Here is a 24,983-nt window from a genome sequence, read left to right on the forward strand (position 1 = left end):
CTGTAATATACACATAACCTTAGATGAGGTTTCAGCCATCGTACTTTCCTGTGTCTGTTGTGAAGAAATTGGTTTTATCTGCATCTGCAAGAGAAAGAAGAGCCAGTGTACCGGGGGTAACCTCGGTTTAGGCACAGATGGTCCACCTATACTTAAGATGCCCCCCCCCACCATTAGTACTGTAGGTCTTTGCAGTTAATATAGTGTTCATACTTTCCCTTTGCGTTGTCCCTTTCAAAGGATGGGAGGTTTCTATCCAACTCTACATGCTGTACTATATGGACATGAAACAGAAAGAAACTTTAATCTGACAGGTCAGGTTCACTACCTGTAGTAGTGACGTCATGCATAATTAGAAAGCAAAGCCTTATTAGAACTAAACCATTAAACTGCAGCAGCTGTGGATGCTGTTGTTTATGACTGAAGACAATAAAATGAGTCCCATCATCTTTTTTCTTACTGTAGATGTGGATGACCCTCCACTGCAAAGTACCTGTTGTGAATGGTTCTGCCCAGTGTCAATACGTTCTATATTTATTTTTATTCTTTGACTGTGGGTACCCAGCCCATGATACTCACATGGGCATTTTTTTGGGATGCTTAGAGATAAAAGAATCCTTTTTATGCCTTTCTGTGTGGGCAGTGATGAAAGCTGACGTTTTCTCCTTGCCCATGGATATTTTGTGCGGTTCTGCAAGTGAAGCCAGGCCAGATCTGATCTCTCCTACTCTGTTCTCTTGTCTACGCCCACTTTTGGCTTTCCAATGGTGCACGGGTGAGCAAAAAACAGCTGTCAGGTAATTTCCAATGGGGAGGATGAGGGCTCTTTGAAAGACAAGGATAACCTCTGAATACCTTCTCTGCTTCCTCCCTTTGATGATTTTTGTCAACATCAGGCTGCAGTGTCTTGTCTGCTCTGCAGCGCAGAACATCTGGCGAGGGGCATTTCTATTATGTTTATATTAATGGCATAAACAGCTGAGAAAGAATATTTTTGTTCTCGCAGCCCATCACTTCTGTGTGGACTGAATTTTGTTTTTAATCCCGCCAGAGCTAACACAGAGTATTATTGAAAAAGTTGTGGGGGGAAAAAAAGACTTTGATGTGCAGATGGCTCCAAACAAAGAGATTTGTTCAGTTAACAGCAGGTTTTGTTGTGATGTTATAAGCTCAAAGTGCATCTTGGGTTCCCAAACAAAGACCGTTCAAAAGTCATGGTTTGAGATGCTCAGCATGTTGGAACTGCGTTGCGTTCCAAAGGCTTCACCATGGTACCCTGCCAAATCCCAGTTAATTATGAGATCGCCATCCCAAATAGCATGACCTTGGGAACTGGTGGGAAGTGGCTTTACCAACATGAAATGATTCCCTCCGGATAGGACGCCTGGAGGGTATTCTCTCCCTGGCCAAAGGGCCTGGATGCTATTCTGTTCTCACAAAGTTACCATAATAAGCGATCTATTATTGTAAAAATTCCAATGATTTGTTTTTGCACCTCAGTGGAAAGCTTTGCTACTAACTCTTAAGGATCCAATTTGTTCTAGAAATGGTTGCATAAGCTGCGTACTTAGAAAGATTTTGTCTACTTAGCTTACTTTTCCCACACAATGTAACCATGAACTAATCAAGTATGATACACAGGGGGTGGGGGGGGGGAGTGAGTTGACAGACTGAGCTAGCTCTGGCCTGTGATTATGTGGGACAATGTGAGTGTGGCCAAGTCAACAGGTGGTGTCAGATTAGTTGGTCCTGAGGTGAGAATGAGCGAGAGAGAAAGGGAGGAGAGTAAATCTAACGCTGCCGCTGCCATCAGTGTAGGGAAACCAGAGCTTAATCACCCAGCTGCTGCTACTTCCTTTACTTCCTTTAGCTTTAAATCAACTCAGTGAAATCTGCTGTTATGTTAAAAAAAAAAAGCATGGCCCTCAGTCTGTTGGTCCACCACTTGGGTCCAGACTAAAATTTTTAAATAACTGTTGCGTAGATTGCCTTGAAAGTTTGTACTAGGGCTGCACAATTACCGTAAAACTTCAAATAATAGCCCGGGCTTCTATTTACCCAAATCGCCGAAATGCACCGGCTTGTATTTGAGACAGGCGTCTCTAAGAGACAGGCCTTTAATTGACAATAGGAGGTTACCACATTATATTAATTTTTCCTTATTCGTATTTAATTAATATTTATAATAAAAAAAAAAAGCTGTGGATCCACTCACACACGCTCACCTCCAGCTCTTCACTGACCTTCTTCCTCCCTCCACCTCGCAGTCTGGCCCTTTTGTCGTCTTCCTCCGTCAGACGTTGCAGTTCTGCTTTATGTTTACGCCATTCTCGCACTCTTAGGATCAATCGAGAAATGTCTTGCCGCTGCTTCTCCCGAATTTTGTTCGGCAAATTTGACAACTGTCAGCTTAAATGTCAAATCATACTTTTTTCTTTTTGTCTCCATGGTGGTATTAAGAAAAACTGAAGACTAAAAGAAAGTTCGTTAACCTGTTTGTTATGTTGCCATAGTGATGAGTCGTTTATGAACGGTTGTGTCTGTCACGTGAAATCAAATCAAAACATAGAACAAACGATCTGACGGGTTTTAAAAGATCAAATACAACCCGACACGAAAAAAACAAAAACAAAAACAGACCAGGCCTCTATTTGAGACCGGCCTTTATTTACCCAAATCTGTTGTCACACCAGGCGTTTAAAAGAGACAGGCGTCTATTTGGGACTCGGCTATTATTTTAAGTTTTACGGTAATCACAATTGTATCGAAATCACAATATGGACTAGTGCAATATCCAAATTGCAGTGGAGCACAATATTTGTTTTATATAGGCCTTAGTGGTCCCCTAATACTGTATCTGAAGTCTCTTTTATATAGACCTTAGTGGTCCCTAATACTGTATCTGAAGTCTCTTTTATATAGACCTTAGTGGTCCCTTAATACTGTATCTGAAGTCTCTTTTATATAGACCTTAGTGGTCCCCCTGTATCTGAAGTACTGTATCTGAAGTCTCTTTTATATAGACCTTAGTGGTCCCCTAATACTGTATCTGAGGTCTCTTTTATATAGACCTTAGTGGTCCCCTAATACTGTATCTGAAGTCTCTTTTATATAGACCTTAGTGGTCCCCTAATACTGTATCTGAAGTCTCTTTTATATAGACCTTAGTGGTCCCCTAATACTGTATCTGAAGTCTCTTTTATATAGACCTTAGTGGTCCCCTAATACTGTATCTGAAGTCTCTTTTATATAGACCTTAGTGGTCCCTAATACTGTATCTGAAGTCTCTTTTATATAGACCTTAGTGGTCCCTTAATACTGTATCTGAAGTCTCTTTTATATAGACCTTAGTGGTCCCCTAATACTGTATCTGAAGTCTCTTTTATATAGACCTTAGTGGTCTCCTAATACTGTATCTGAGGTCTCTTTTATATAGACCTTAGTGGTCCCCTAATACTGTATCTGAAGTCTCTTTTTATATAGACCTTAGTGGTCTCCTAATACTGTATCTGAAGTCTCTTTTATATAGACCTTAGTGGTCCCCTAATACTGTATCTGAAGTCTCTTTTATATAGACCTTATTGGTCCCCTAATACTGTATCTGAAGTCTCTTTTTATATAGACCTTAGTGGTCTCCTAATACTGTATCTGAAGTCTCTTTTATATAGACCTTAGTGGTCCCCTAATACTGAATCTGAAGTCTCTTTATATAGACCTTAGTGGTCCCCTAATACTGTATCTGAAGTCTCTTTTATATAGACCTTAGTGGTCCCCTAATACTGTATCTGAAATCTCTTTCCCGAAATTCAGCCTTGGTGCAGAATTACAGCCACTAGAGCCAGTCCCACAATGAGCTTTCCTTAGGATGAGCCATTTCTGTGTCTGTAGCTTTAAATGCTATTGAAGAGGAGAGTGAAATTTTCATGCCATGGGACCTTTTTAATGGCAAAGTATGTGTAAAACTGTTGTGAATGAAGTATTGTGGTGCTGCAGAGACGTCCTGTCCTACGTATCGTATCCTACAGACTAAAGACGAAACAGATTGGTACAGATCCTTGCAAAAAATCACACTATAATCATTTTAATTTCTTTCAATGTTAATTTTCAATGAAAATGAGAATAATGATACAAAAACGATCATTCCCTCCAATATCGTGAATCATATCGCAATCGCAATATCACGGTCCCCAGAGGATGAAGCCTAATGACTTTAATGATCCCCTGACAGTTCCTCTAGCACCACCACGAGGTGGACATTTTTAGTTTAAAGTGATATTTCCCTACAGTTGTTGGATGGATTACTTTTTGAATTTGGGAGAGATACTTAAAGGTGTGTCCAGAGGATGAATGTCCTATTAGAGGATCCCCCGACTTTTCATCTAGCACCTATAGCAGGTCATAATCTTCATTTAAAACATTTTGTAAAAACTGTATGATAATCGTGCCTAGGGCTGCAACCATTTATTTTTTATTGTCAAATAATCTGTTGATTGTTTTCTGAATCGAGCCCGATAAAAAACATCCTCAAATGTCTTGTTTTGTCCACAACTCAAAGATATTCAGTTTACTGTCCTATAGGAGAAAAGAAACCGGAATATATTCACATTTAAGAAGTTGGAATCAAAAAATCTTTACCTTTTTTTTTATTTTATTTTTTTACTCCATAAAAATGACTCAAACTGATATATTGATTATCAAAATAGATTCATCTTTGCAGCTCTAATTGTGTGATATGCTCTCATTTGAAGTAGTCATTTGCATGTAAAAATAAATTTTGCACCTATGTAGTTTATTTGGTACCGTATTGTTACAATTGACCACAAAGTTCTGGGGTATATGTAGGTTTTTCTTCAGTGCTGGGAGCTCTGTACTGTAACTACTGTATGCATAGCAAAAAGTAAAGAGCTCCACTTGTACAAGGAAACCCACCGTTCTTATGCATTCATTTACTGCAGCTAAAGCTCAAGTCGATGTATGGCCACCGCAGATCCCTGACACCTCCGAGTTCTCCAATGGGAAGAAAAGCAGGCATCTTAAGTGACACAGCAACGCTTTCAAAGGGTCTCGTTCTGTTATAAATACACAAGCCGGGGCTGGCCGGGCCCGAGCTGCTCTTCCCCTCTGAGCTGCCTCCGGTCTCACTCTCAGCACCTCGGCTGTCAGCTGTCGTCTGGGGGAACTGGAGCTGGCCCCTCGGTCCCCTTCCTCCCGGCAGGTCACTCTATCAGAAATGTTACTGGAAACACACGCGCTATTTATAGACGTACGAATTACTCTCACGGTGTTTATGTTCGATGTGACACGCAGATCAGGGGAGACGGGATTTGGTTGTATATTTCCAGTTTTCATTTTCATTTTGAATCACTCTTGTCTTTGCTGTAAGACCAATTGAAAGTAAACATTCATTGGGATATTTTTTTCACAATAGAAGAGCACCAGTAGTTTTAAGAGCTAAACCTCAAATCCAGTAAATGGTCCTTCTCCCACAAACCACAGAGACCTATTAAAACAGAATAGCTTCATTCCTGGCTAAGCGTGTGTGTGTGTGTGTGTGTGTGTGTGTGTGTGTGTGTGTGTGTGTGTGTGTGTGTGTGTGTGTGTGTGTGTGTGTGTGTGTGTGTGTGTGTGTGTGTGTGTGTGTGTGTGTGTGTGTGTGTGTGTGTGTGTGTGTGTGTGTGTGTGTGTGTGTGTGTGTGTGTGTGTGTGTGTGTGTGTGTGTGTGTGTGTGTGTGTGTGCATTTCCTGCATGTGTAAATAAGGGGGGTGGTTTTAGGGCTTTTGTTGATGGATGGTGGGTGCCTTCAGGTTCCACCACTGGACGAGCTGTGGCCGCGATCCTAGGTGGTCTGTTGACGCAGGGTCCTGCTGGGGCCCCTGCAGGGGCGATAATTGAAAAGATGGGGCTTCTGAGGGTGTCAACTGGACCTTCACGCCTATAGGGGGTGTTCGGGTGGTATGTGGTCACGCTCTATTATCCCACCCACAGTGAAAATGTAATACAGTATAGCTTTGAAAAACACTTTCAGCTACCTGTAAAGTAGCCTGAAGGGAGGCAATAATCAAGCTCAGCTGGAAATAAAATACTTTTTATTTTAGTGTCTTTCTTTAAGACCTCTAAAATTGCAAAAGAAAAATAAATGAAGGCACTCAAGAGGCTTTGCGCTATTGCTCTTTACACAAATACAAAGTCTTGTGATTCTGCTATCATTGAGGCTGAAAAAGAAGCCCACCAAAGATAGCGTTTCAGTTAGTGTTAGGCCGAGTGTCTGGTTTCACACCACGCTTACGATCCCTGCTCGCTGTCTGGTCGTTGTGTCGCCAGGCTGCGACCTTTGGCCTGAAATACATTTTGGTGACTCATCCCCTGTTCGCAAATGGTTCTATTTTGGAGCTGATACACAAAGCTCGCAAAAGTAAAAGCTGAGTCTTATAAGAAGTCCTAATTAAGCATGGAATAATTCACATTGGTTTTTCAAGCGTGTACAGCTGTACACGTGTGTACATGTTAGGCATTCATTAGTTCGCCCTCCTGTTCCTTTGATCCCAGCCGCAGAGCAAGAAAGAAAAAGCTCACCGACAAATTGCATTTCTTTTCCTTTTTTTTTTAAAATGTAATTGTCGCTCTGAAGACATCCTTTCTCGCCCCGTGTAGCTGCACCACATGCACAAGTCTGCACAGGCTGGATGCTTATTTTGACATGCCTCCCTAAATGGTGAGTGTTGGTTTAAAGGGAGAGGTTGTGTGTGAGGTTGTGTGGCAGATGCTGACTTGCTGGAGGCCCTACTTGCTTTAGCACACAGAATTTTTTAATCTGGTTGTGCCTGAGAGGGGGCAGACACAACACAAAAACACAACAGACCTTCTTATGTCTTTTTGGTGATTTTGTTTCAATCACATCAAGGCATGGTGGGTATGATTTCCCATGCATAGGATGCTTATACAGTGACGGATGTGATTTTACATCTCCATGGTGGGAAGGTAGTTTTTTTGTTTTTTATTTTTATTTAGTAAAGAACATAGGTACATCGCCAGTATGTACATATACAAATTGTCAATACCAGAGGTGCATATACAAAGAAAAATATATGTAGAAAATAAATAAAAAAATAGGAGGTCTTAGGTAGTGCTACTTAGACTTGCGCAGCAGCTGGATTCTCGCTATATCACGAGAGCACGTGAAAATCCATCATGCCAGGCTTCAAGTAATGCGTTTGTGCCCGCACCAATCCGCGTCCGGTGAGGAGCTACAGGCAGCTCCGGGCGTGGTTTAGGTGTACGTGACGGCTGTGCTCGTTCGTTCAAATCAACAATGGCAAACGTGATAGACAGATGGTTCATCCAATCACCTGCCTGACAACCTTCCAACCTCCCAAACAGTTTCCAAGGATGGCTTCTCAGATGGCGCATCAGGTTAGAATACTACTACACATGTGAAACAAGTTGTATAAAAGCTTTTTGTGGCTGCACAAAATCAAATTATTTGCCTCAAGTGATGTCACTTGAGTCAGTCAGAACGTTGAAAACGACAAATGTGGAGTTTGCAATAAGTGAGCGTACCGGACCTCTGTAACCCGCTGCTCATCTCTGTTTGAGGTTCACTGCAGAAAGCTGAATTAGCTATTAGCATAACTCACCTGAATCTCCGACCAAACTGTTAGCGATCTAGTTGCATTATGGGTTATGTAGGCTCCAGGCACTGAAAAGCAAGAAGAATAAATGGAATAAAAAAAGACAATATCTCTGCTTCTGCTGCATCGATTTAGATATTTTCATAGGAGTGCAATGCTAAATCGATGAAGTACTCTTTGAACTCCTTGAAGTAATTTAGTTGGTGCTTTAAAATATGCACCAAAAAGAAAAGAAGATACTGCTCCTTTTTGCTTTCGCAGTTACCAGTTATTATATTTGTAATGGCATAGTCCTCGGTGCATCGCACTCTGCTGCATCCCCTTGCAGTACCACAATATATCTGAAAAGGCACATGCGTGTCAAGAAAGTGCAGGTCGAACTGCTTATTTCCAGTGGGAGCCCAAGCTTATTGTAAAATGAACGGCATGAGCGTTGTGTGGGGGAGAGAATGAATGACCTGGGGGAAGATGGCTAGGCAGGCACTCCAAGCATGTGTTCAAAAATGTGAACTTATCCTTCACCTTTTACTCCATGGCCCCCTTCACTCCTCTCTACAATCCTCTTTTCTTCTGAGAAAAATCCGACCTTTTTGTTGCACCCACAGTATTAGTCATGGAACACTTTAGGAAGACAATCCCTGCACGTTGTCAAAAGCGTTTGTCTGCTGAATGAAGAGCCTCCTTCCACTTCCTCCCCATCCAATCACTTTGGATTAAACCCTGTAGAAATGTCAAAGAGCTGCAGAGAGCAGAAGGGCCTCACTCATCGGGCCCTTTATGCAGCGGGGGGCCCAGGCAGAGGTTTAGTGTCAGAAGTGGCAGTTTGTCAATTCACCCACCACTCCAAGCAAGCGTTACGCAAATAGGAAACTCTGTCTCTCTCACACAGACGTACACAAACAAGGACAAAGCCTTCCTGTTGTTTCAAACCTTAAGACGCCTGTAACTCCTTCCTGCAAGTTTATTGAAAAGAAACATTTCTCCAGGGCTTTTTCTATTTCTCTGTCTCTTTCATCACTCTTTTACAACACAAGGCCAAGCACATAAAAAAACAAACATGTGCACACATATTTTATTTTTACACTATCATGGTGTTCTAATGGATCGGATTTAATGTAGCCCTGCTAATAATACTGCTGCATCTACTCCACTGATAGCAGCGGGTCAAGTAAAGGGAGTGCTGGGGTTCTGCAGCTCAGGCCTTGTTGGTGCTTGGTAGTACTTGGCAGCCCCCCCCATTTTCAGCATACTCTACCTAAAGAGAAGAGTATGTGTCAGGCTTTCGTCCACTTTATGCTCTCTGCAGTTTACATTCCATTCCTGTTTAGTACATGTTGCAACCTTAAGTCTAAGCAGATATTGTTAGTCTTTCAAGGGGGAGAGAGTAAAAGAGAGCGGAGGGTGGTTAAGGAGGGATGGAGGGTCAAGGAGGTTGGGAATTCATCTTGCGAAAGGAGTGCCAGCACACTGCCTGCTTGAAAGGTCACAACTTGGTGTTTAAAATCAATTGATAGGAATGAGCAATACCCCGTGCTGCCTTTTTCAGCTTTTACCTTTCTGCGTTTGCCTATCACGCGCTCTGCTGGGAACAAAACTAGATACATTGTGTGAGCTCAGGAGATGCTTTAAATGCTAACCCTCAGTTGCTACTCTCAGAAAAACGGCATTACATATTTTTTTATGAGCGATCATCACTCCTGTCTGTGGGACTCTTGTCTAGTATGAGCTGCTTCTTGTTTTCCGTAACACATTGGTTATGCGTTTTTTAAGACGTTTCTCACAGATTGTCCTGCAGCTGCATCAGTGGGTTTATTAGCCGAGTGGGCGAATCGAGTCCCATGAGGAATTCTTCTCACACTGCCTCTGACAGGCTTCGGCTGTCACAGAGATGTGACCAGAATGGGAATGCAGGAGCGCGGGTTTATTATACTGTGTGAATGAGTGTGGGCGTGTGTTTGCATGTGCTACCACATGCCAGCGTGTGTTTTGCGGACACATTTATTTTTGTATTTGTACGTTTTCAAGGGCCAAAGCAGTGGTTTTGGCTGTTTGTCTGTAAATGGTGTATTGTACAAAACACTACCAAAGCCATTTTATATACAACTAGAAAATGCTTGTAAATTCTGAAAAGCTAAATTGCTAAAGCTAAACATCACCCACTCCAAGTCATGCAATATACACTCCATTATAAGCACAGAAAAAGCCTGAATGAAACCCTAAACTTAAACAGTGTTAACACAAAAACTGTAAAAGATATCATGAAGATAAATCATTTTCCAATAGCTAAAGGTTTTGCGAAAAGTTTAAAGCAGAGATATTCAACAAGGGGTCTGTGATCCCTAGGGGGTCCTCAGAGTTAGTGCAGGGGTGCCGCCAAATTTCTTTTAAATAATGTTGAAGGTTTCTTTAAAAAAACAATGTGTATAGCTTAGAATGAAGAACCATGGGAATCTGATTGACTGTTAATGGCCAGTGACTATGAAATTAAATAAACTTGCTTGCAGTACAACTGGGCATGTTGAGGAGTAGGGTTGAATACCGAAACTCGGTGCCAATAGGGAACCGGTGCCAACGTAAACGGTAGTAACGAGACCGAATAAGAACAAAAGTTTTGGTGCCTCATTTCGGTGCCTGACTTTACACTACACCTGACAGCATGTAACGTTAGCCTACCTTTAGCTAGCAGCTGGATTAATCACGGTTAAAATGCTGACAGCTAACGTTAAACAGTGTAAAGTGTGACTGTATTTCACTGTGGAGGACTTCAACAGCGGGATGTAACAGTCTGCTCTGCAGCGCAGCAGCTGCCGTTGTCGCAATTCATAGATATACAGTATGTTTATATGGTCGGAATTAAACAACACAGACGGTGCGTTCACTTGCAGCTGCCGTTGTCGGAATTAAACAACACAGACTGTGCGTTCACTTGCAGCTGCCATTGTCGGAATTAAACAACACAGATTCACTTAAAACTGGTAGCCTCGTGGTGCATTGACAGTAATTGTAAAATACCCTTTTCCCATCTGGGGTTCAACAGCAATTTACTGGTGAAATAAGTTACTGACTGTTGTTTACTACCCTTATTTTTTTTTTATTTTTTTTTTTTAACTTTATTGAAAAGTACCGGTTCAGGCACCGTTTAGGCACCGGCACCGTTTTAAAAGTATCGATTTAGCACCGGAATCGAAAAAAAACCAAACGATACCCAACCCTATTGAGGAGCCAGCATTTGTTTGGCTGTGGGTAACAGCAGGTCTCCAGCTGCAAGATTTAACAACTGCTGATGGAAAAAAAGATCTTGGCTTTAATTTTACAATGTACCAGTCTTTTCCCAGAATGTTCTGCTTCTGTCCCAAGGCTTATCAATTGTTCCTGAACAAAAATGCATTTTTCCTTTGGTCCCACTAAACAACAGCTGGCCAAACTTAAGGCCCATCCTCAAGCTTCTGTGTAGCATCATCTGTCACTCATTATCCATGGGTTCTGTCGTTCTTTTTTTCTAGAGCTACTACTATTTCATCCTGCAAGGCAAACATTGTGCATTGTGAGCAGAGTAATGCATAAGAAAACAGTGGAATTCCTTTTGGTTGGAATGTGTGTGCCTGTCTGTGTGTCACATGTGTGTACGATATTTGTGTGTATGTGCATGTACATGTGCGTACAGAGCATCTACCCAGTTGCTATGTGTCCCTCTGGAAATTGCAACAAGTTACTAGAGCGAGGGGATTGCCTAAGAGGTGTCCTCTGGGTTGGGTGGAGTTCAGAGAATTACAGTCAGTCAAGACCTTTATCTTGAGGGAGAGATAACTTTAACACACTAGACGTGCCTCAACTCCTGGACTGAGTTTGAAGGTTGCAGCAGCTTTTTGAACTAGAATGCAGTAGCATAGTGAGAAAGCACATTTACTGTTTATGTAGTCCAGCAGACGAGGCCAGATTGACATTCTCAAACAAGTGTAGCTCAACGTGTTAGCTTTAAGATCAGGTGCAAATATGGACTTGGACTCACCCAGCCAAGGCTGCTTTGTAAGTTTGTGGTGGTTTTTGCCCAGATGGCATCCAGCGTGTCCAGATGATACCCCATCCCAAGGGAGTGGGAAGCAGGAGATGATCACACCAATGGTTGGCTGGTCGGCATTACTGAAAGGAATTTGGTTAGTCAGCGGTTTCCTTTTGAAAATGGCCCAGGATTGTTGTTGTAAGGGTGTTCAGTCAGGGGAGAGAGGATTTGGGGGGATAGATCTAGTTATTTATTAGCTGGAGCCATTTAAATGGGAAACCCACCATGACAGAGATGGGTGGAAATGGGAACTGGCGGGCCATGCCAACTGGAAATGCCAGGGGTGGCATCCTGCCAGTGTCGTATCCAAGCGTATAGCCAGAGTCTGGGCAGTCTGGATGCTGAGATGGTGAGAGCAGCAATAATAAACCCACACTGTGCTCCACTTGGGCTGGCACAGTGGATGTTATCAAAGACGATCAGATATGAGAGCAGCTGGCCAAGCTTTCAGTCTCCTCATTGAGAGTGTGTATGGGTCTATCAGGTGCACTGCAAGAGGAGGCCATTCTGTCTTTTTATGTGACTTGTGACTTGTCAAGGATTGCCTTTGGATAATGTTGTGATAGAAATGTATATAGATATAATCTTTTTGATAATAATACTTTGGTACTATTACCATAAATAACAATACTTTTCTATTGTAGGAATGCATTTGTTATTAATTGGTTTGGCAGTGGCTCTAGTTATGGCAATGTAAGTATATCTGTTTTCCCCATTTTGGTCCAGAGTGAAGTATCTCAACAACTACTGGACAGATAAAAAATGTTGTACAGATATTCATGGTCCCCAGAGGATGAACCCTAATGACGTTGGTGATCCCCTGACTTTTCCTAGTGACACCATAATGTTTTTTGGTGAAATGTCTCGACAACTATTGGATGGTACATACATTCGCGTTCCCCTCAGGATGAATAACTTTGGTGATCCCTTAACTTTTCATCCAGCGCTATTATCGATCTATATTTTTTTTTTTTTCAAATTCTTACAATACATTACCTGTAACACTAAAGACATTCCCATCAGCCTCAGCTGTACTTTGTCTGTAGTGCTAATTAGCAAATGTTATGTTTACATGCCAAACTAAGATGTTGAACATGGGAAACCTAACACCTGCTAAACATTAGCATGTTAAAATTGTCACAAATGTAGCATGTTAGCATTTTAATATTAGCATTTAGCTCAAAGCACTGCTGTGACTAAGTAAAGCCTCACAGAGAGGCTAGTATGGCTGTAGACTTTTGCTTTGTTTAACAAAAGAAGCCAAATTTCTCAAATATTGTCTAAAACAGGGGTTGGCAACCTTTTTAACATGAAGTGGCATTTTAAAAATGTTCTTGTTAATCAGTGTGCCATATCAGCATTAAGCCTGCCATCATCTGTGAGGAAGGCAACAAGGACTAGCCAATCAGAGGCCGCAGATAGGGGGAAAAAGTCAATCGAACTACCGTAAATAACCGACTGTGCTCGAGCCAATGGCTGTATAAGAGGTCATTTGGCAATGTGGATTGTAACATTAACAAAAAGCTCTCTTGAACACTTCCCTGCTAGTGTGCCATTGGTTGAGCTACCAGTGTCTAAGGTTGCTGGCCCCTGGTCTAAAAATAGTTGTGCAAGAACATTGCCTAATTAAAACGGTTTAAAATTTTGATTTGAGTCAGAAACTGGCCGATCAAAGATAAGTATTGAGGTTTGATTTGCTACCCAAGTACCATGTACGCGTAGAGTTGTTGAATGAAATTCTACCCAACTGTGGCTCGAGGCAAGGCACTCCGTTCCCATTCCTCAGTTACACCCCTGCTAGTTCCATTGATATAACATGCTTAATGATATGATGATCACAGATTTGGAAGTGACTTGTCCTCTGAGGTGCGGCATTTATTTGAAGTGTTTACTGCTCCTGGAGGCAACTTCATGTTTCCGTGATAGACTCCTTCCTAATTCCTGAGCAGGGAACCAGTTGTGTGTTTTTTTATTTACCCAAGGGGGGGTGGACTTTAAAGCATACTTTGACAGATTTATGTCATTCTGATCTCAACCTCAGCTGCTTTCCCTGGCTTTCACAGTTTTGTGGCGTGTGTGCGTGTGTGTGCAGATTTATTATTTTGCATATTATTTGGGCATGTATGTTTGGAAGTAGAGGCGTGTGTGATTGTCTGCTTGTACTTGTGCGTGTATTTATATGTGGGTCATTGCAGTCAGCTGTGAATACATGTAGCTGTAACTTCCTCCACTCAGATTTGAATTGTATAGCAACAGCAAATAGTCATGATTTCTTTGGTCATTTGTGCTGTGGAAGAAACTCAAAGCCCTGAATGAGCTCTGTTCGTTACGGTGCCATGAACTTTTGTTTGCATGCGACCTCTTGAAAGGCCTCTAAGAGATAATAAATGGTCAAAGTAAACACATAACAATGCCCAACGTTTCCTGTGTCAGCTTTTGTTTTCCCTCCACCCTTCCAGGGTCCATGTATAGCACTGGGTGTAACCTTTCTCCGTGGAGACTTTAACCCCTTTAAATCTCCCTGTGTTTGCTGCAGGTGACTCAGGCCTCCAAGGTGTGGGGAGAGGTCCCTCTCCCAGAAGACTTGGAGGGGGAGAAAGATGTCCAGGCGTCTCGGAGCTTACTGGACGACGACGAGGACTTTGCTGCTGATGAAGCTTCAGGAGGTGGGCTTAATAGAGTGTGGGAGACCACAAACCACAGCAACAGCTGCCCTTAATTCATGGGGGATGTTATTCATTATGCATTCCTTAGATTGTTAACCCATCCCAAAACTGAAAACGAGGGAATTTTGCTCAGAGATACATAATGAACAACATGGCATTATGACATTGGGAAAGGCTTTAGTAACCCAAAAACACGAAAAAAGTACAACGTCACATGCTTAGGAAAACGATAAACAGTTGGGTTTAGGAAAGAAACATTGGGGAAGGCTTAAAAAAAAAGAAGAAGAAGAAAGTCCTATGTTTTACCCATCCACCAACCCAACCAACCTCAGCGGACTTACATCGTTTCATACTACTCGCTACGGCGAAAATTCACGTGTAATGTAGGTCCATGGCAGCCGAACGACGTTGATAAACGCTCTGAAAAGCGATTATGCGTCTTGAGAACACGCCAAAATAGCATACGAATTGGCGTGTCATACATACGCCACTTTATGAGATCAGTCTGGTAATGAAATGCATATTTTGATGATTTCATCCTACATATGAACACTAATGTGAAGGATGCATGCTTTTCAGGAAGAATCTACAGCAGATTTCATGTTATTATTGTTACATAAGTAGGATTGGGCATCAAAAACCGGTTCCAACTTGGAAATGTTTAAAAAATTACGATTCCAATGGAACCGTTTTTTTTATTTTTTTATTATTGGAATCGTTTGGAAAATTTGGTTTCGAATCCGATCATCAGTTCCAAATTTAACACGCGGAAGTTTGGGTTTCCGTAGCGGCCACCGTACTTCCAAGCGCTTGCTGTGTTGCAGCCAGGGAGCGCAGTGCGCGGCGCTCTAAAGTGTGGCTTTGTTACGCTGAAAAAGCGAAAATTGCAAATCACCAATGAATCCAAATAAAATGTTCCTTTTATCTGTGAAATAAGCATGTGATCCGATTCAACTCCACCCCTAAAAATAATTGGAATCGACAAAAACCGGAATCGAAAGGAAGAATCGGAATAAAATTTGTTAAAAATCCAAACGATGCCCAACCCTATACATAAGTGAATTAAGCAGCATGGTTTTCTTTCTGGCCTAGTATCTGTGCATTGACCATATTCCCTATAAACTTCTGTTTTCTGTCTCCACAGATCTGCCCAGTGGAGAGGATGATGGAAGCACACCATGGCCTCCAGTCTCCGAGAGCACAAGTAAGGGACCAGAAAATCAGTTTTCCTTGTGGCAAATTTTGTTGATGTGTAGTAGATCACTCAGCCCTCTAAAGCTCCGCATCTGTGACTCTAACTTCTGTGTGTGTGTGTGTGTGTGTGTGTGTGTGTGTGTGTGTGTGTGTGTGTGTGTGTGCGCGCGCATGCGCCCGTGTTTGTACACGATGTCTTTCTGTGCCTGAATGATGATGCCCCCACATCCTGCTACACCCTCTCCTCCCTCCTCGCCAGCTTGCCAGAGTCTGGTCATAACACCCACTTTCAGCTTTGTCTTTTTTAAGACATAAACATCCTCTGTCCTCTTTCATTCTTTTAACCAGCGGCAGAGGTGACAGCGCCATAAGATACATGAAAACACCATGAACAATAAAAGCTGCAGCAGAGCACCCCTGTTTTGCGTTCCATTCACTCCTGCTCGTTTCCCAGCCCCCATTATTTTTTAAAGACTTTGAAACTATTTATATGCAGGTACCGCACCAAATCACATCGCACAGTAGCAGGGGTGGTGGGGGGGGAGAAATTTAGATTGCGTATTAAACTTTGCTTCAAATTTCATGATGGGTCTAACTCTTTAATCATGCCTGTGGTTTACTGCTGCTTGTTATGCTTCGGTTCTTGGTCCATGTTTCATGTTTTTAACGTCTCTAACTTTTTATTATGACAGCAAAACAACTTAAGAGTTACTGTCAATTGACTATTTCACTGAATATGTATGCATACTACTTGGCCTTAGCCACCAAGGATACCTTCTTTCACAGTTCCTTTTATTGAATTTTACAATGTACATAAATTAAAAACACAAAAACTACAACCGCATCCCCTCCCCGCAACGAACATACCCTACCCCCCTGCTGTCTCTCGATGTATTTAAATGGCTCTGGTTAATCAAGGAAAATACAACGCGGTACACACATACTGTATATCAAAAAGCACAGAATGCAAGAATATAAATTAAGGCACATACTATTGAAAAATTAAGCAGAAGCAGCACGTTCAGACCCAGAAGGTCTGGATATCCAGGTGTGTATTACAGGTCCAACATGGTCATTTCAGCGTTAATTCCTGTACTAGCGGGGAGGGTTGATCAAAAAAAGTCAAGAAAGATCTGCACGCTTCAACAAATTTCTTTTCAGACCCCTGTAGCGTAAAAATATGTAATGCCGTTTTTCTGAGAGTAGCAACTGAGGGTTAGCATTTTACAGCGTTTATGTATTTTAGATACATGTAATGTAGCCTGTCTCTCACTTTGGCCTGGGCAAAGGACAGGTCGCGGCCAGGCCACCCACTCAGTTATTCAGCCTTTTGCATGGGTAGTTTGTCAGATGTGCATCTCAGTGACACGGCCTGTGTCTGTGTGTGTGTGTGTGCCTGTGTGTGTGTGTGTGTGTGTGTGTGTGTGTGTGTGTGTGTGTGTGTGTGTGTGTGTGTGTGTGTGTGTGTGTGTGTGTGTGTGTGTGTGTGTGTGTGTGTGTGTGTGTGTGTGTGTGTGTGTGTGTGTGTGTCCTGGTGGGTCCTCTAACCTTCTGAGTCACATACAAACGTACAAAAAGAATATGAAAGTCTAACAATACAAATCCTGTTTGGGCTATGTCGACAGCATAAGATGGGAAAATATTTCCTGTTAATGTGCTTACATTTTGTGGTGCAACATGCGCCTACAAACTTTCCCCATTACTTTGGTTTATTGCTTCTGTTTCCATAAATGTCCCTGGCATTTGTAACCACGTAAAGGTCAATATTGCTTTAATGTGGCAAATAAATAGGAGGCTGAGATTATGCAGTACTTTCTTTTAATATATTATCTTATCTCAAAGGTGGTGAGACATTTGCATTGTGCTCAGCATGATCACGGTGCTATGATTGGTGGAGGCCGGCTTTGTCCATATATAGATCTGAGCCCGACAGCAATAGGAAGGAAATTCGGTTTCCTGTGCTGAATGCTGAATACTTTTGTATGAGTGTCTCTGTCCTGTTGGCTGTCCAGACTATTCACACAAGCCTCTGCCTTCCTTCCCCCTCCACTACTTTAAAGTGGTTTAGGTGCCACAGTTTCCCCCATTATGCCTTATATCCTGTTTTGCTATTATTCACCGTTGGTTAAGAAATTCCCATTTCCTACTGTCTTAGCCTCGTGCATTGGAGCTGCGTCATCAACATCTGGAACCTAAACTGTTTTGGAGATAAAGCTATTTTAAACCTCTTTTGTCCATTGTTGTTCTTTATCTCCCCCCCCCCCCACAATCATAGTCTGCAATCTTCTCCAGAGAGATAGAGGTTGGGTCCCATGTCCTCCCAACCTCTCGTCCTGACCTACACACTCAGATCCCCAAAGAGATTTCTGGGAGACAAAATAAGATTATCTCATCTGTGAGATCCTTTCTTCGCTCCTCAGGCTCCATTACAGACATTCCCGTTGCACCAAGGATATTGGCGACTTTGTTTAGAAACCAAAAGACACAAAGGTTACCATGTCCACTTAGTAATGGGGATGGTGGTTGGTTGAGGGTCTGCTGGGGTTAAATTCTCTCCCAGTGCTAATTTTGGATGAAAAGCTTAAGAATTCATATCTCTACAAAAGTGGTTCTGGAACAGGGTGCTACAGCTGTACACAATATGTATAAAAACAAACGCTATTTCTCACAAACTTATTCTCCAGATAACTTTATGATGCAACACTCTCCGTCGTCTCACCGAACCTGCCGGCCAAAAGAGCTGAAGCTTTATAATGGTACATTTTTCATTTTACAGAAATCATTAATCATTGTGTATTTGGTCAGAACCCGAGCTAGACTAAATGTTTAAATTGTGAACATAAGTTGCATCGGGGTGGGATAAAATATCGGCAATACATCTTTGTCGTTCTTCCTGCGATACTAGAATCAATACGCTGGCGCCAAATATAGATTTTTTTAATAAATAAAATATTGCGCTCTGAATAAATTCCCCTGCTCCTAGCGTCGCTACTTCATGGCTCCGCGTTGTGGGGCTCGACACATGAATGAGGGAAACTCGAACATAAGTTAACTAGCCCATAGTTGCTCTATATTTCTGTCATTTTAATTTACAGACTGAAAAACTTGTGCTGCAGAATTGTGCTGTTTTCTAACGGTTTAGATTAGCAATGAATGAAAAGAGAAAAACTGCACTTAACCTTTTATTATTTTTTTTTTTTATACAGTCATTATGTATTCATAGTGAGACCCAAACCATAATGTATCATTATGGGATTGTCTAGCAATATATTGATTATCGCAGAATTGCTGTATCGGGATATTATCAGTATCGTAAGCCATGTATTGTACCGTGAGGTACCCTGTGATTCCCACCACTAATGTTGCCGTAAAAAAGAATATTAATTGTATTTTTGTAGTCCCAAAAAGTATGCGTATATAGTTCTCTGTGCTCTGTGACACGTTGGTTTGAGATTAAACATTTAGCTTGGAGTTTGTCAGTTGATTCGAGGGAAGTGTGAGCAGAGAGATGTGTTCTGTCTTTAGTCTGCAGGGATGTTTAGCGTACACTTGAGGGTCAGGCTGTCCTTGATCCACTGACTCACAGACAGGTGATTGCATCTCTGTGTAGCCTCAGCTGGTTTTGCATCAGTTGCTAGTGGGTGCTGAAAAAACACAATCTAGGTTTCATATTCGTCCGTTATCTCTAGAGGAGAACAGATGTTGCAGCAGAAGTGGACAATACATCAGGGTAATGTAGCCTGTCTCTCACTTTGGCCTGGGCAAAGGACAGGCCGCGGCCAGGCCACCCACTCAGTTATTCAGCCTTTTGCATGGGTAGTTTGTCAGATGTGCGTCTCAGTGACACGGCCTGTGTGTGTGTGTGTGTGTGTGTGTGTGTGTGTGTGTGTGTGTGTGTGTGTGTGTGTGTGTGTGTGTGTGTGTGTGTGTGTGTGTGTGTGTGTGTGTGTGTGTGTGTGTGTGTGTGTGTGTGTGTGTGTCACATACTGGGAGAATCCTGGGTAGTTACACAGGGGGACTGGTGCTGGCAGCTGCAGCTATTTTGGTGAGGTCTTTTGTTGTTGCAGTGCTGGGGGCCTTCAAGGTGGCCACGCACCGAGCCAAGAGTACAGCAGAAACCAGTGTTGTAGTCAAGACCGCCTAAACCGAGACAAAGTCATCACCATGACCTGAGTGTATCAAGACCATGGCGAGACAAAGGCAGGGCGATACTGAGTCAAGACCAATACCAGACCAGTGCGAGTCTCACACTGCATGCCCCAATAAAATGTGGGAAATGATAACCATAGGCACTCCTCAAATTGATCTGAAAGATCCACATTCCTAGCCTTGGGAAAACCCTGACGAACTTCCGGCAAATTGGAGATTTGCTCTGGAAGTCAGTCTGGCCAAGAGCCCATTCAAGCCCATTTCCAATTTTTCCAAATCAAGGCACCAATCACAACCGTTAAGGCGGGCTTTACACGATGACGATAGTGCAGCGACAGCGAGCAGATTCTTGTTTTACATTCAACATGGCGGTCACCTGACATGGCAGCAACCCGTTGATGCCGCTGTCGCCGCTACGTCACCCGGATCGTTGGTCTTGATTGGTTGAAGGACTATCCAATTGCGCCCAGAGGCATTTGAGCGGGCGTCCGTTGGTGACGCCCCTTTGGAAATGAGCTGCGAATGAACCTTGCCCGGACCCACTCTGTTACAACTGCGAAGGGTCTGCTGTCAACCCGGCTACCACATTCCCATAAATACAAATTTTGATTGTTCTTCATTCTCCTCTTTATATTTTATATATAGTGTATCATGAGAAATGCCTTGAAAAACAAATCAAAAGGCAGTTGTAGTCTAGACCAGTCTTGAAAAAAAGTCCAGATAAAGAGTCCTCTTTATCTAAGACTGACAAAAAATGCGGTCGATTCCAATACAGAGACCTTTTAAAAAGTGTTCTTGAGACGGATGTCGAGTACTACAACACTGGCAGAAACTTCTCACGTTCTAATCAGACAGCTGACTCCCTTTTGTGGAAAAGGCAGACAAAACACGAGGGCTGTGTTGTTGATGGTTGGTATGGGCTTGAGCCTTATTACTGCACCTTGCCCCATGATACTACACTCTGTTGTACCAATAACAAAATGCGTTGCCTTGGAGAACTTGCCTGCAACGCTCCTCTTTAGGAAAGAGATGTTGAGGTTGAGTTCATTGAAAGAGAGCGTGTGCGGCTGTTAGAATTATATCTTTTTTTTCCCCCTCAAGGACAGGCTTGTAATCTGTTTGTTTTGATGGCCTTCACTATAATCTTTGCTGCAAGCAGAAGAGAACAGCTCAAGTTGGAGAAAGGAAAATGGTTTGTTGTGTCATAAAACAAATACTGAATTAGAACTTGTGGTTATATTGGCAGGGTATTCAGTTGTCCCGTAGTTTTCCCAGATCTGAGAGTTTATTTGGACACAGCTCCACAGTCTTAAGAGCAGCTTCCTGTTTGAACACTAGAGAATATTCATATCAAATAATGACTCTCCTGGGATTTGTCACACTGTTAACTTGTTTTCTTCTCTAGGCTGATACATTTAGTACATGCGCTCGCTTACTTTCTCTCCTGATTGGTAGGAGGGTTATCTTTGCACAGTTCCTGTCTGTTCATGCTCTTATACAGTGGCTGCTTTGTTTCAGTCAGTGATCATCAGCACATAAAAGAGCAGTGCATAATAATTAAGCTGTTCACTCTGGCTCTCGCTGCCATTCTGACTCTGACAAGGATCACAACATATCTGCAGCCTTTGAAGTAGCGGATATTTCATTAGCTTTAATTAGTCTGGGTCGCTATTCTCGGGGGGTGTGAGACCTTAGATGGTTTGGGTATGGCAAGTTTTCTGTCAGCTGTTTCCTGGTTGGACTTGGTAGACTATGAATGGTTTCCCATGCTGTAGTTTGCAGCATTCAGTTCACCTGACTGCAGCACCAGGCGACAGCAGTTACAGTCAGTCTAAAAGCAAATCTTCTCTCTCTCTCTCTCTCTCTCTCTCTCTCTCTCTCTCTCTCTCTCTCTCTCTCTCTCTCTCTCCTCTGAAAGACATGCCCCCGTACAGTAATGATGTATCAGGAGACGTGTGTTTTTTATATGTGCAGCTGTAAAACAGCTGGATCCAGCACACCCACTTGATTATGAAGGAGCTGTTGTTTACTGCTGTCTGTCGACGTTATAAGGAGGCGACTCGTACAGAATCTGCATTGGAGCTGTGTCAGCACAGTACTAGTGTAAAGTATAAAAAAATAAAAATAAACATTTAGTCAAATCTGTATTTATGGACAAGATAACATAGACATAGACGTAGATAGTGAACAGATACTCAAAAAAAAACCTCTCTCAAAACCCATCTTTGTTTCAGAGCACCCGAGAGAGAGGCCTCCTCAGCTGACATTTCAGAGCATGCCCCACGGTGTAACTGCATCCAAAGCAGTGGAAGAATGAATGAGTCACCACAAAACAGAACATTGTCATTGTTGCCCGAGCCAGTGCAGAGGGCTTAACTTTTTGCTAAAAAAAAAAAGAATATTATAATGGTGCTCTGTTCTTTACATTTAGGAGGGAAAACAGGATGCAGCTCCTCCCTCCTTCTCTGCCAAAGCCCCAGGGTGTGTGTGTGTGTGTGTGTGTTTTGTCTGTGTGTGTCTGTGTCTGACGGCAGACATGTGAAGAGCGGCGTATGGAAGTGTGTGTTTGGTTGGTAGGATATCCTCATCCCCACCCACCCACTCATTTCAAAAGAGATGCCCTCTGATCTTTTCTCCTTGACGCTGTCATGCGAGGAGACTTCCTTGTGTGTTTCCAGACAGACGGTGGCTGAACACATTAGTCAGCAAAAACCTCAGGGTCCATTGTCTCACTGAGCATGACTATCCTCATCATGCGGATGGGAATGATTAGTGGGACAGTCGATAGCAAGAAATGGATTCTGACATTACTAGCTTCTAATACAATTGTGTCAACAACTTTATTTTCTCTTCCTGCTGATGTCTTGGCTGTTTAATTATATATATATATTTTTTTTTACAATGCATTCTCATGAACCCATTCGTACGATATAGTACGAAAATGTATGCACACCAATTCGGACGATATACTACGAAATCGGGCAACCGCCGGCTGGTCAGAGCTACAGAGCTCTGTCGTATCAGAGGCAGTTGGTAGTTGAGTTTAGCCGACAATGGGTGACTGTGAGCAGGCTACAGGCGCCGCCAGATGCCGGTCTTTTCAGGGGCCATGGCATTTGAGTTTAGGGATGCACTAAATCCAGGATTCGGCTTCGGATGCAGCCGAATATTGGGCTTTTTGACGGGGGTTTGGTTTCTGCCGAACCTTAGAATTTTTTTCCACCGAACCCTACGCTTGCACAACGAGCGCTACGCTGGTTGACGTCATGCCGCCGCAGATGATTACAGGAAGGTGTACGTAGGTGGACCGTTCAAAGCAGTAGGCGGTGAGAAAGGGGAAAATGGAACTCGTGAGCAGAAAAAGTGTTGTTTGGCAGTACTTTCAGTCAAAAGAAGGCCATTCAAGTCCAGCTACATGTTCAGTTTGCAATGCCGATTTGTCTCGTGGTGGCGAGGACCCTAAACCATACACAACATCGCCGCTGTTAAAACATTTGCGTATGAAACGTCTGAAAGAATAAGAGTTGTGCATTAAGGAATCTGCAGACAGCAGCTAAAATGCAGCAACTTCAGGTACGGCAAAGGAAGGACCGTCAAACTGAGGATGGGAGGAGGATTCGGTATTCGGTTTCAGATTCTGCAGAATCTTAACCAGTGGATTCGGTATTCGGCCGAACCCCAAAAATCTAGATTCAGTGCATCCCTAGTTGAGTTTAGCCGAGAAAGAGCGAGCGCCATGCAGTGATGATAGTTAAGCTTAGACACCGAAGCGACTAGTTAAGTTTAGGAAAAAAAAGATTGTGGTTTGGGTTAAAACACTCCCAAGGAACGAAAAACACGTTTCCTGGGTGAAAGTCTTTTCGAACTCCGCTCCCCTGCTTGAAAGTGCTGTGTTTTGGGACCCACCCATCCACCCCGACTTCCTCCCTACACGGTCCAGAGCGTTCTTATATAGCAGCAGTCACTGTGGTGCATACAGCCAAAAATATGTAGAATGCTTACGAATTACAGTGCGTTACTTTTACGTTGCTACATGCACGAATGATTTATGAGAACAGCCTGTTATTTTACATAATTTCATACAGATCAGTAGGGGTGCACGATTCAGAAAATGTCACGATTCGATATCGACTTTTAGTCTCACGGCTTGATTCAAAAATGATTCTCGATTCAAAAAACGATTCACACTATGTAAATGTAGTTACTTTTCCCATGTGATTGCAGTAGACCTACAATAAAAAATAAGAAAAAAAAATATTTTTTTAAAAATATGAATCGATTTTTGGAATTCTATGAATCGATTTTGAATCGGCAGAGCTTGAATCGCGATTTGAATATGAATTGATTTTTTTGCACATCCCTACGGATCATTTGCTGTCTCATGCCAACTGTGTTTTTCAACTCTAATCATCTCAGTGACTTTTTCCTGATTTCCTGTTTCTGTTATAACTCTTATAGCAATTCACTTTCTGATTGTAACTTTCTGTTTTCTCTCCTCGCTTCCAATCACTTCCTTTCTAACTTTCCTGACATGTTAACCTCTCTGCACCTGCCTGGCTAACTTGATCCTTCTCCCTGGTCCTTTTGTCCCTTTTCTTGTTTGATACTTGACCTTTGGCTCCCTGTTTGTCCGTGGACGTCCACGCCACGTCTCTCTTTCCCCATGTCTCTTGCCCTTTGCCCTTTGCTCCTCGCCCCTCATTGCTTGCCATAGCGCACTGGTTGGACTCTTCATATCTAAGGAACATAGAGAGCCCACTCGAACCAGACTACAGTAAGTCCTCAAGCACTTCTTTCTTTTTTTATCCTGCTGTTTCTCCCCTCTTTTGTCTTTGGCCCACTCTCCCGTCACCTGCTCCGCTCAGTTATGCACTCTCATTTCCAAACACACACTCAGATAACATTCCAAAGGAAGACTCAGCTCGGGCATGCAGTGTTTGAGTCCAGCAAGTCTGTTTTTCCAAGTGTCTTGCAGGCGTCTCCCAGTGTTTTCGGATGCCAGCGGAAAATGATGTGGTTGTTCCATCGAGTAATAGAGTTCATCTCACTCGAGTGACAACACTTGTGTTTCTATCTTTGTAAAGATATGTTGGAATTACATCGCTGTTCATCTCTGCGGACAGCCAACGCTTGCAAAAAATGTGTTCCACGGTTTAATTTGAAAAGTGCTTGTTTGTAATTCCATGCAGATGGCTCGTCCCAATCATAAGAACCAGCTGTTTCACCGAAAATCACTACAACATGAGTATGAAAACGTGCTTTGTTATACACAACGGTGGCTTTTG

The 24,983-nt window shown here is 42.6% G+C and overlaps 1 protein-coding gene across 3 annotated transcripts in view; it reads left to right on the forward strand.

Moving 5' to 3' along the window:
* The window catches only part of hspg2 (heparan sulfate proteoglycan 2), a 131,787-nt gene that overhangs the window by 21,667 nt on the left and 85,137 nt on the right, over window positions 1-24,983 (forward strand). For all 3 annotated transcript variants that reach the window (XM_028582819.1, XM_028582820.1, XM_028582821.1), the window contains exons 2-4: window positions 14,226-14,355; window positions 15,500-15,559; window positions 24,413-24,472. In XM_028582819.1, coding sequence (XP_028438620.1) covers window positions 14,226-14,355; window positions 15,500-15,559; window positions 24,413-24,472 — 250 coding nt within the window. The remainder of the gene's footprint in view (window positions 1-14,225; window positions 14,356-15,499; window positions 15,560-24,412; window positions 24,473-24,983) is intronic.

Source organism: Perca flavescens, chromosome 7, assembly GCF_004354835.1.
Source record: "Perca flavescens isolate YP-PL-M2 chromosome 7, PFLA_1.0, whole genome shotgun sequence".
NCBI classification, from domain to species: Eukaryota; Metazoa; Chordata; class Actinopteri; order Perciformes; family Percidae; genus Perca; species Perca flavescens.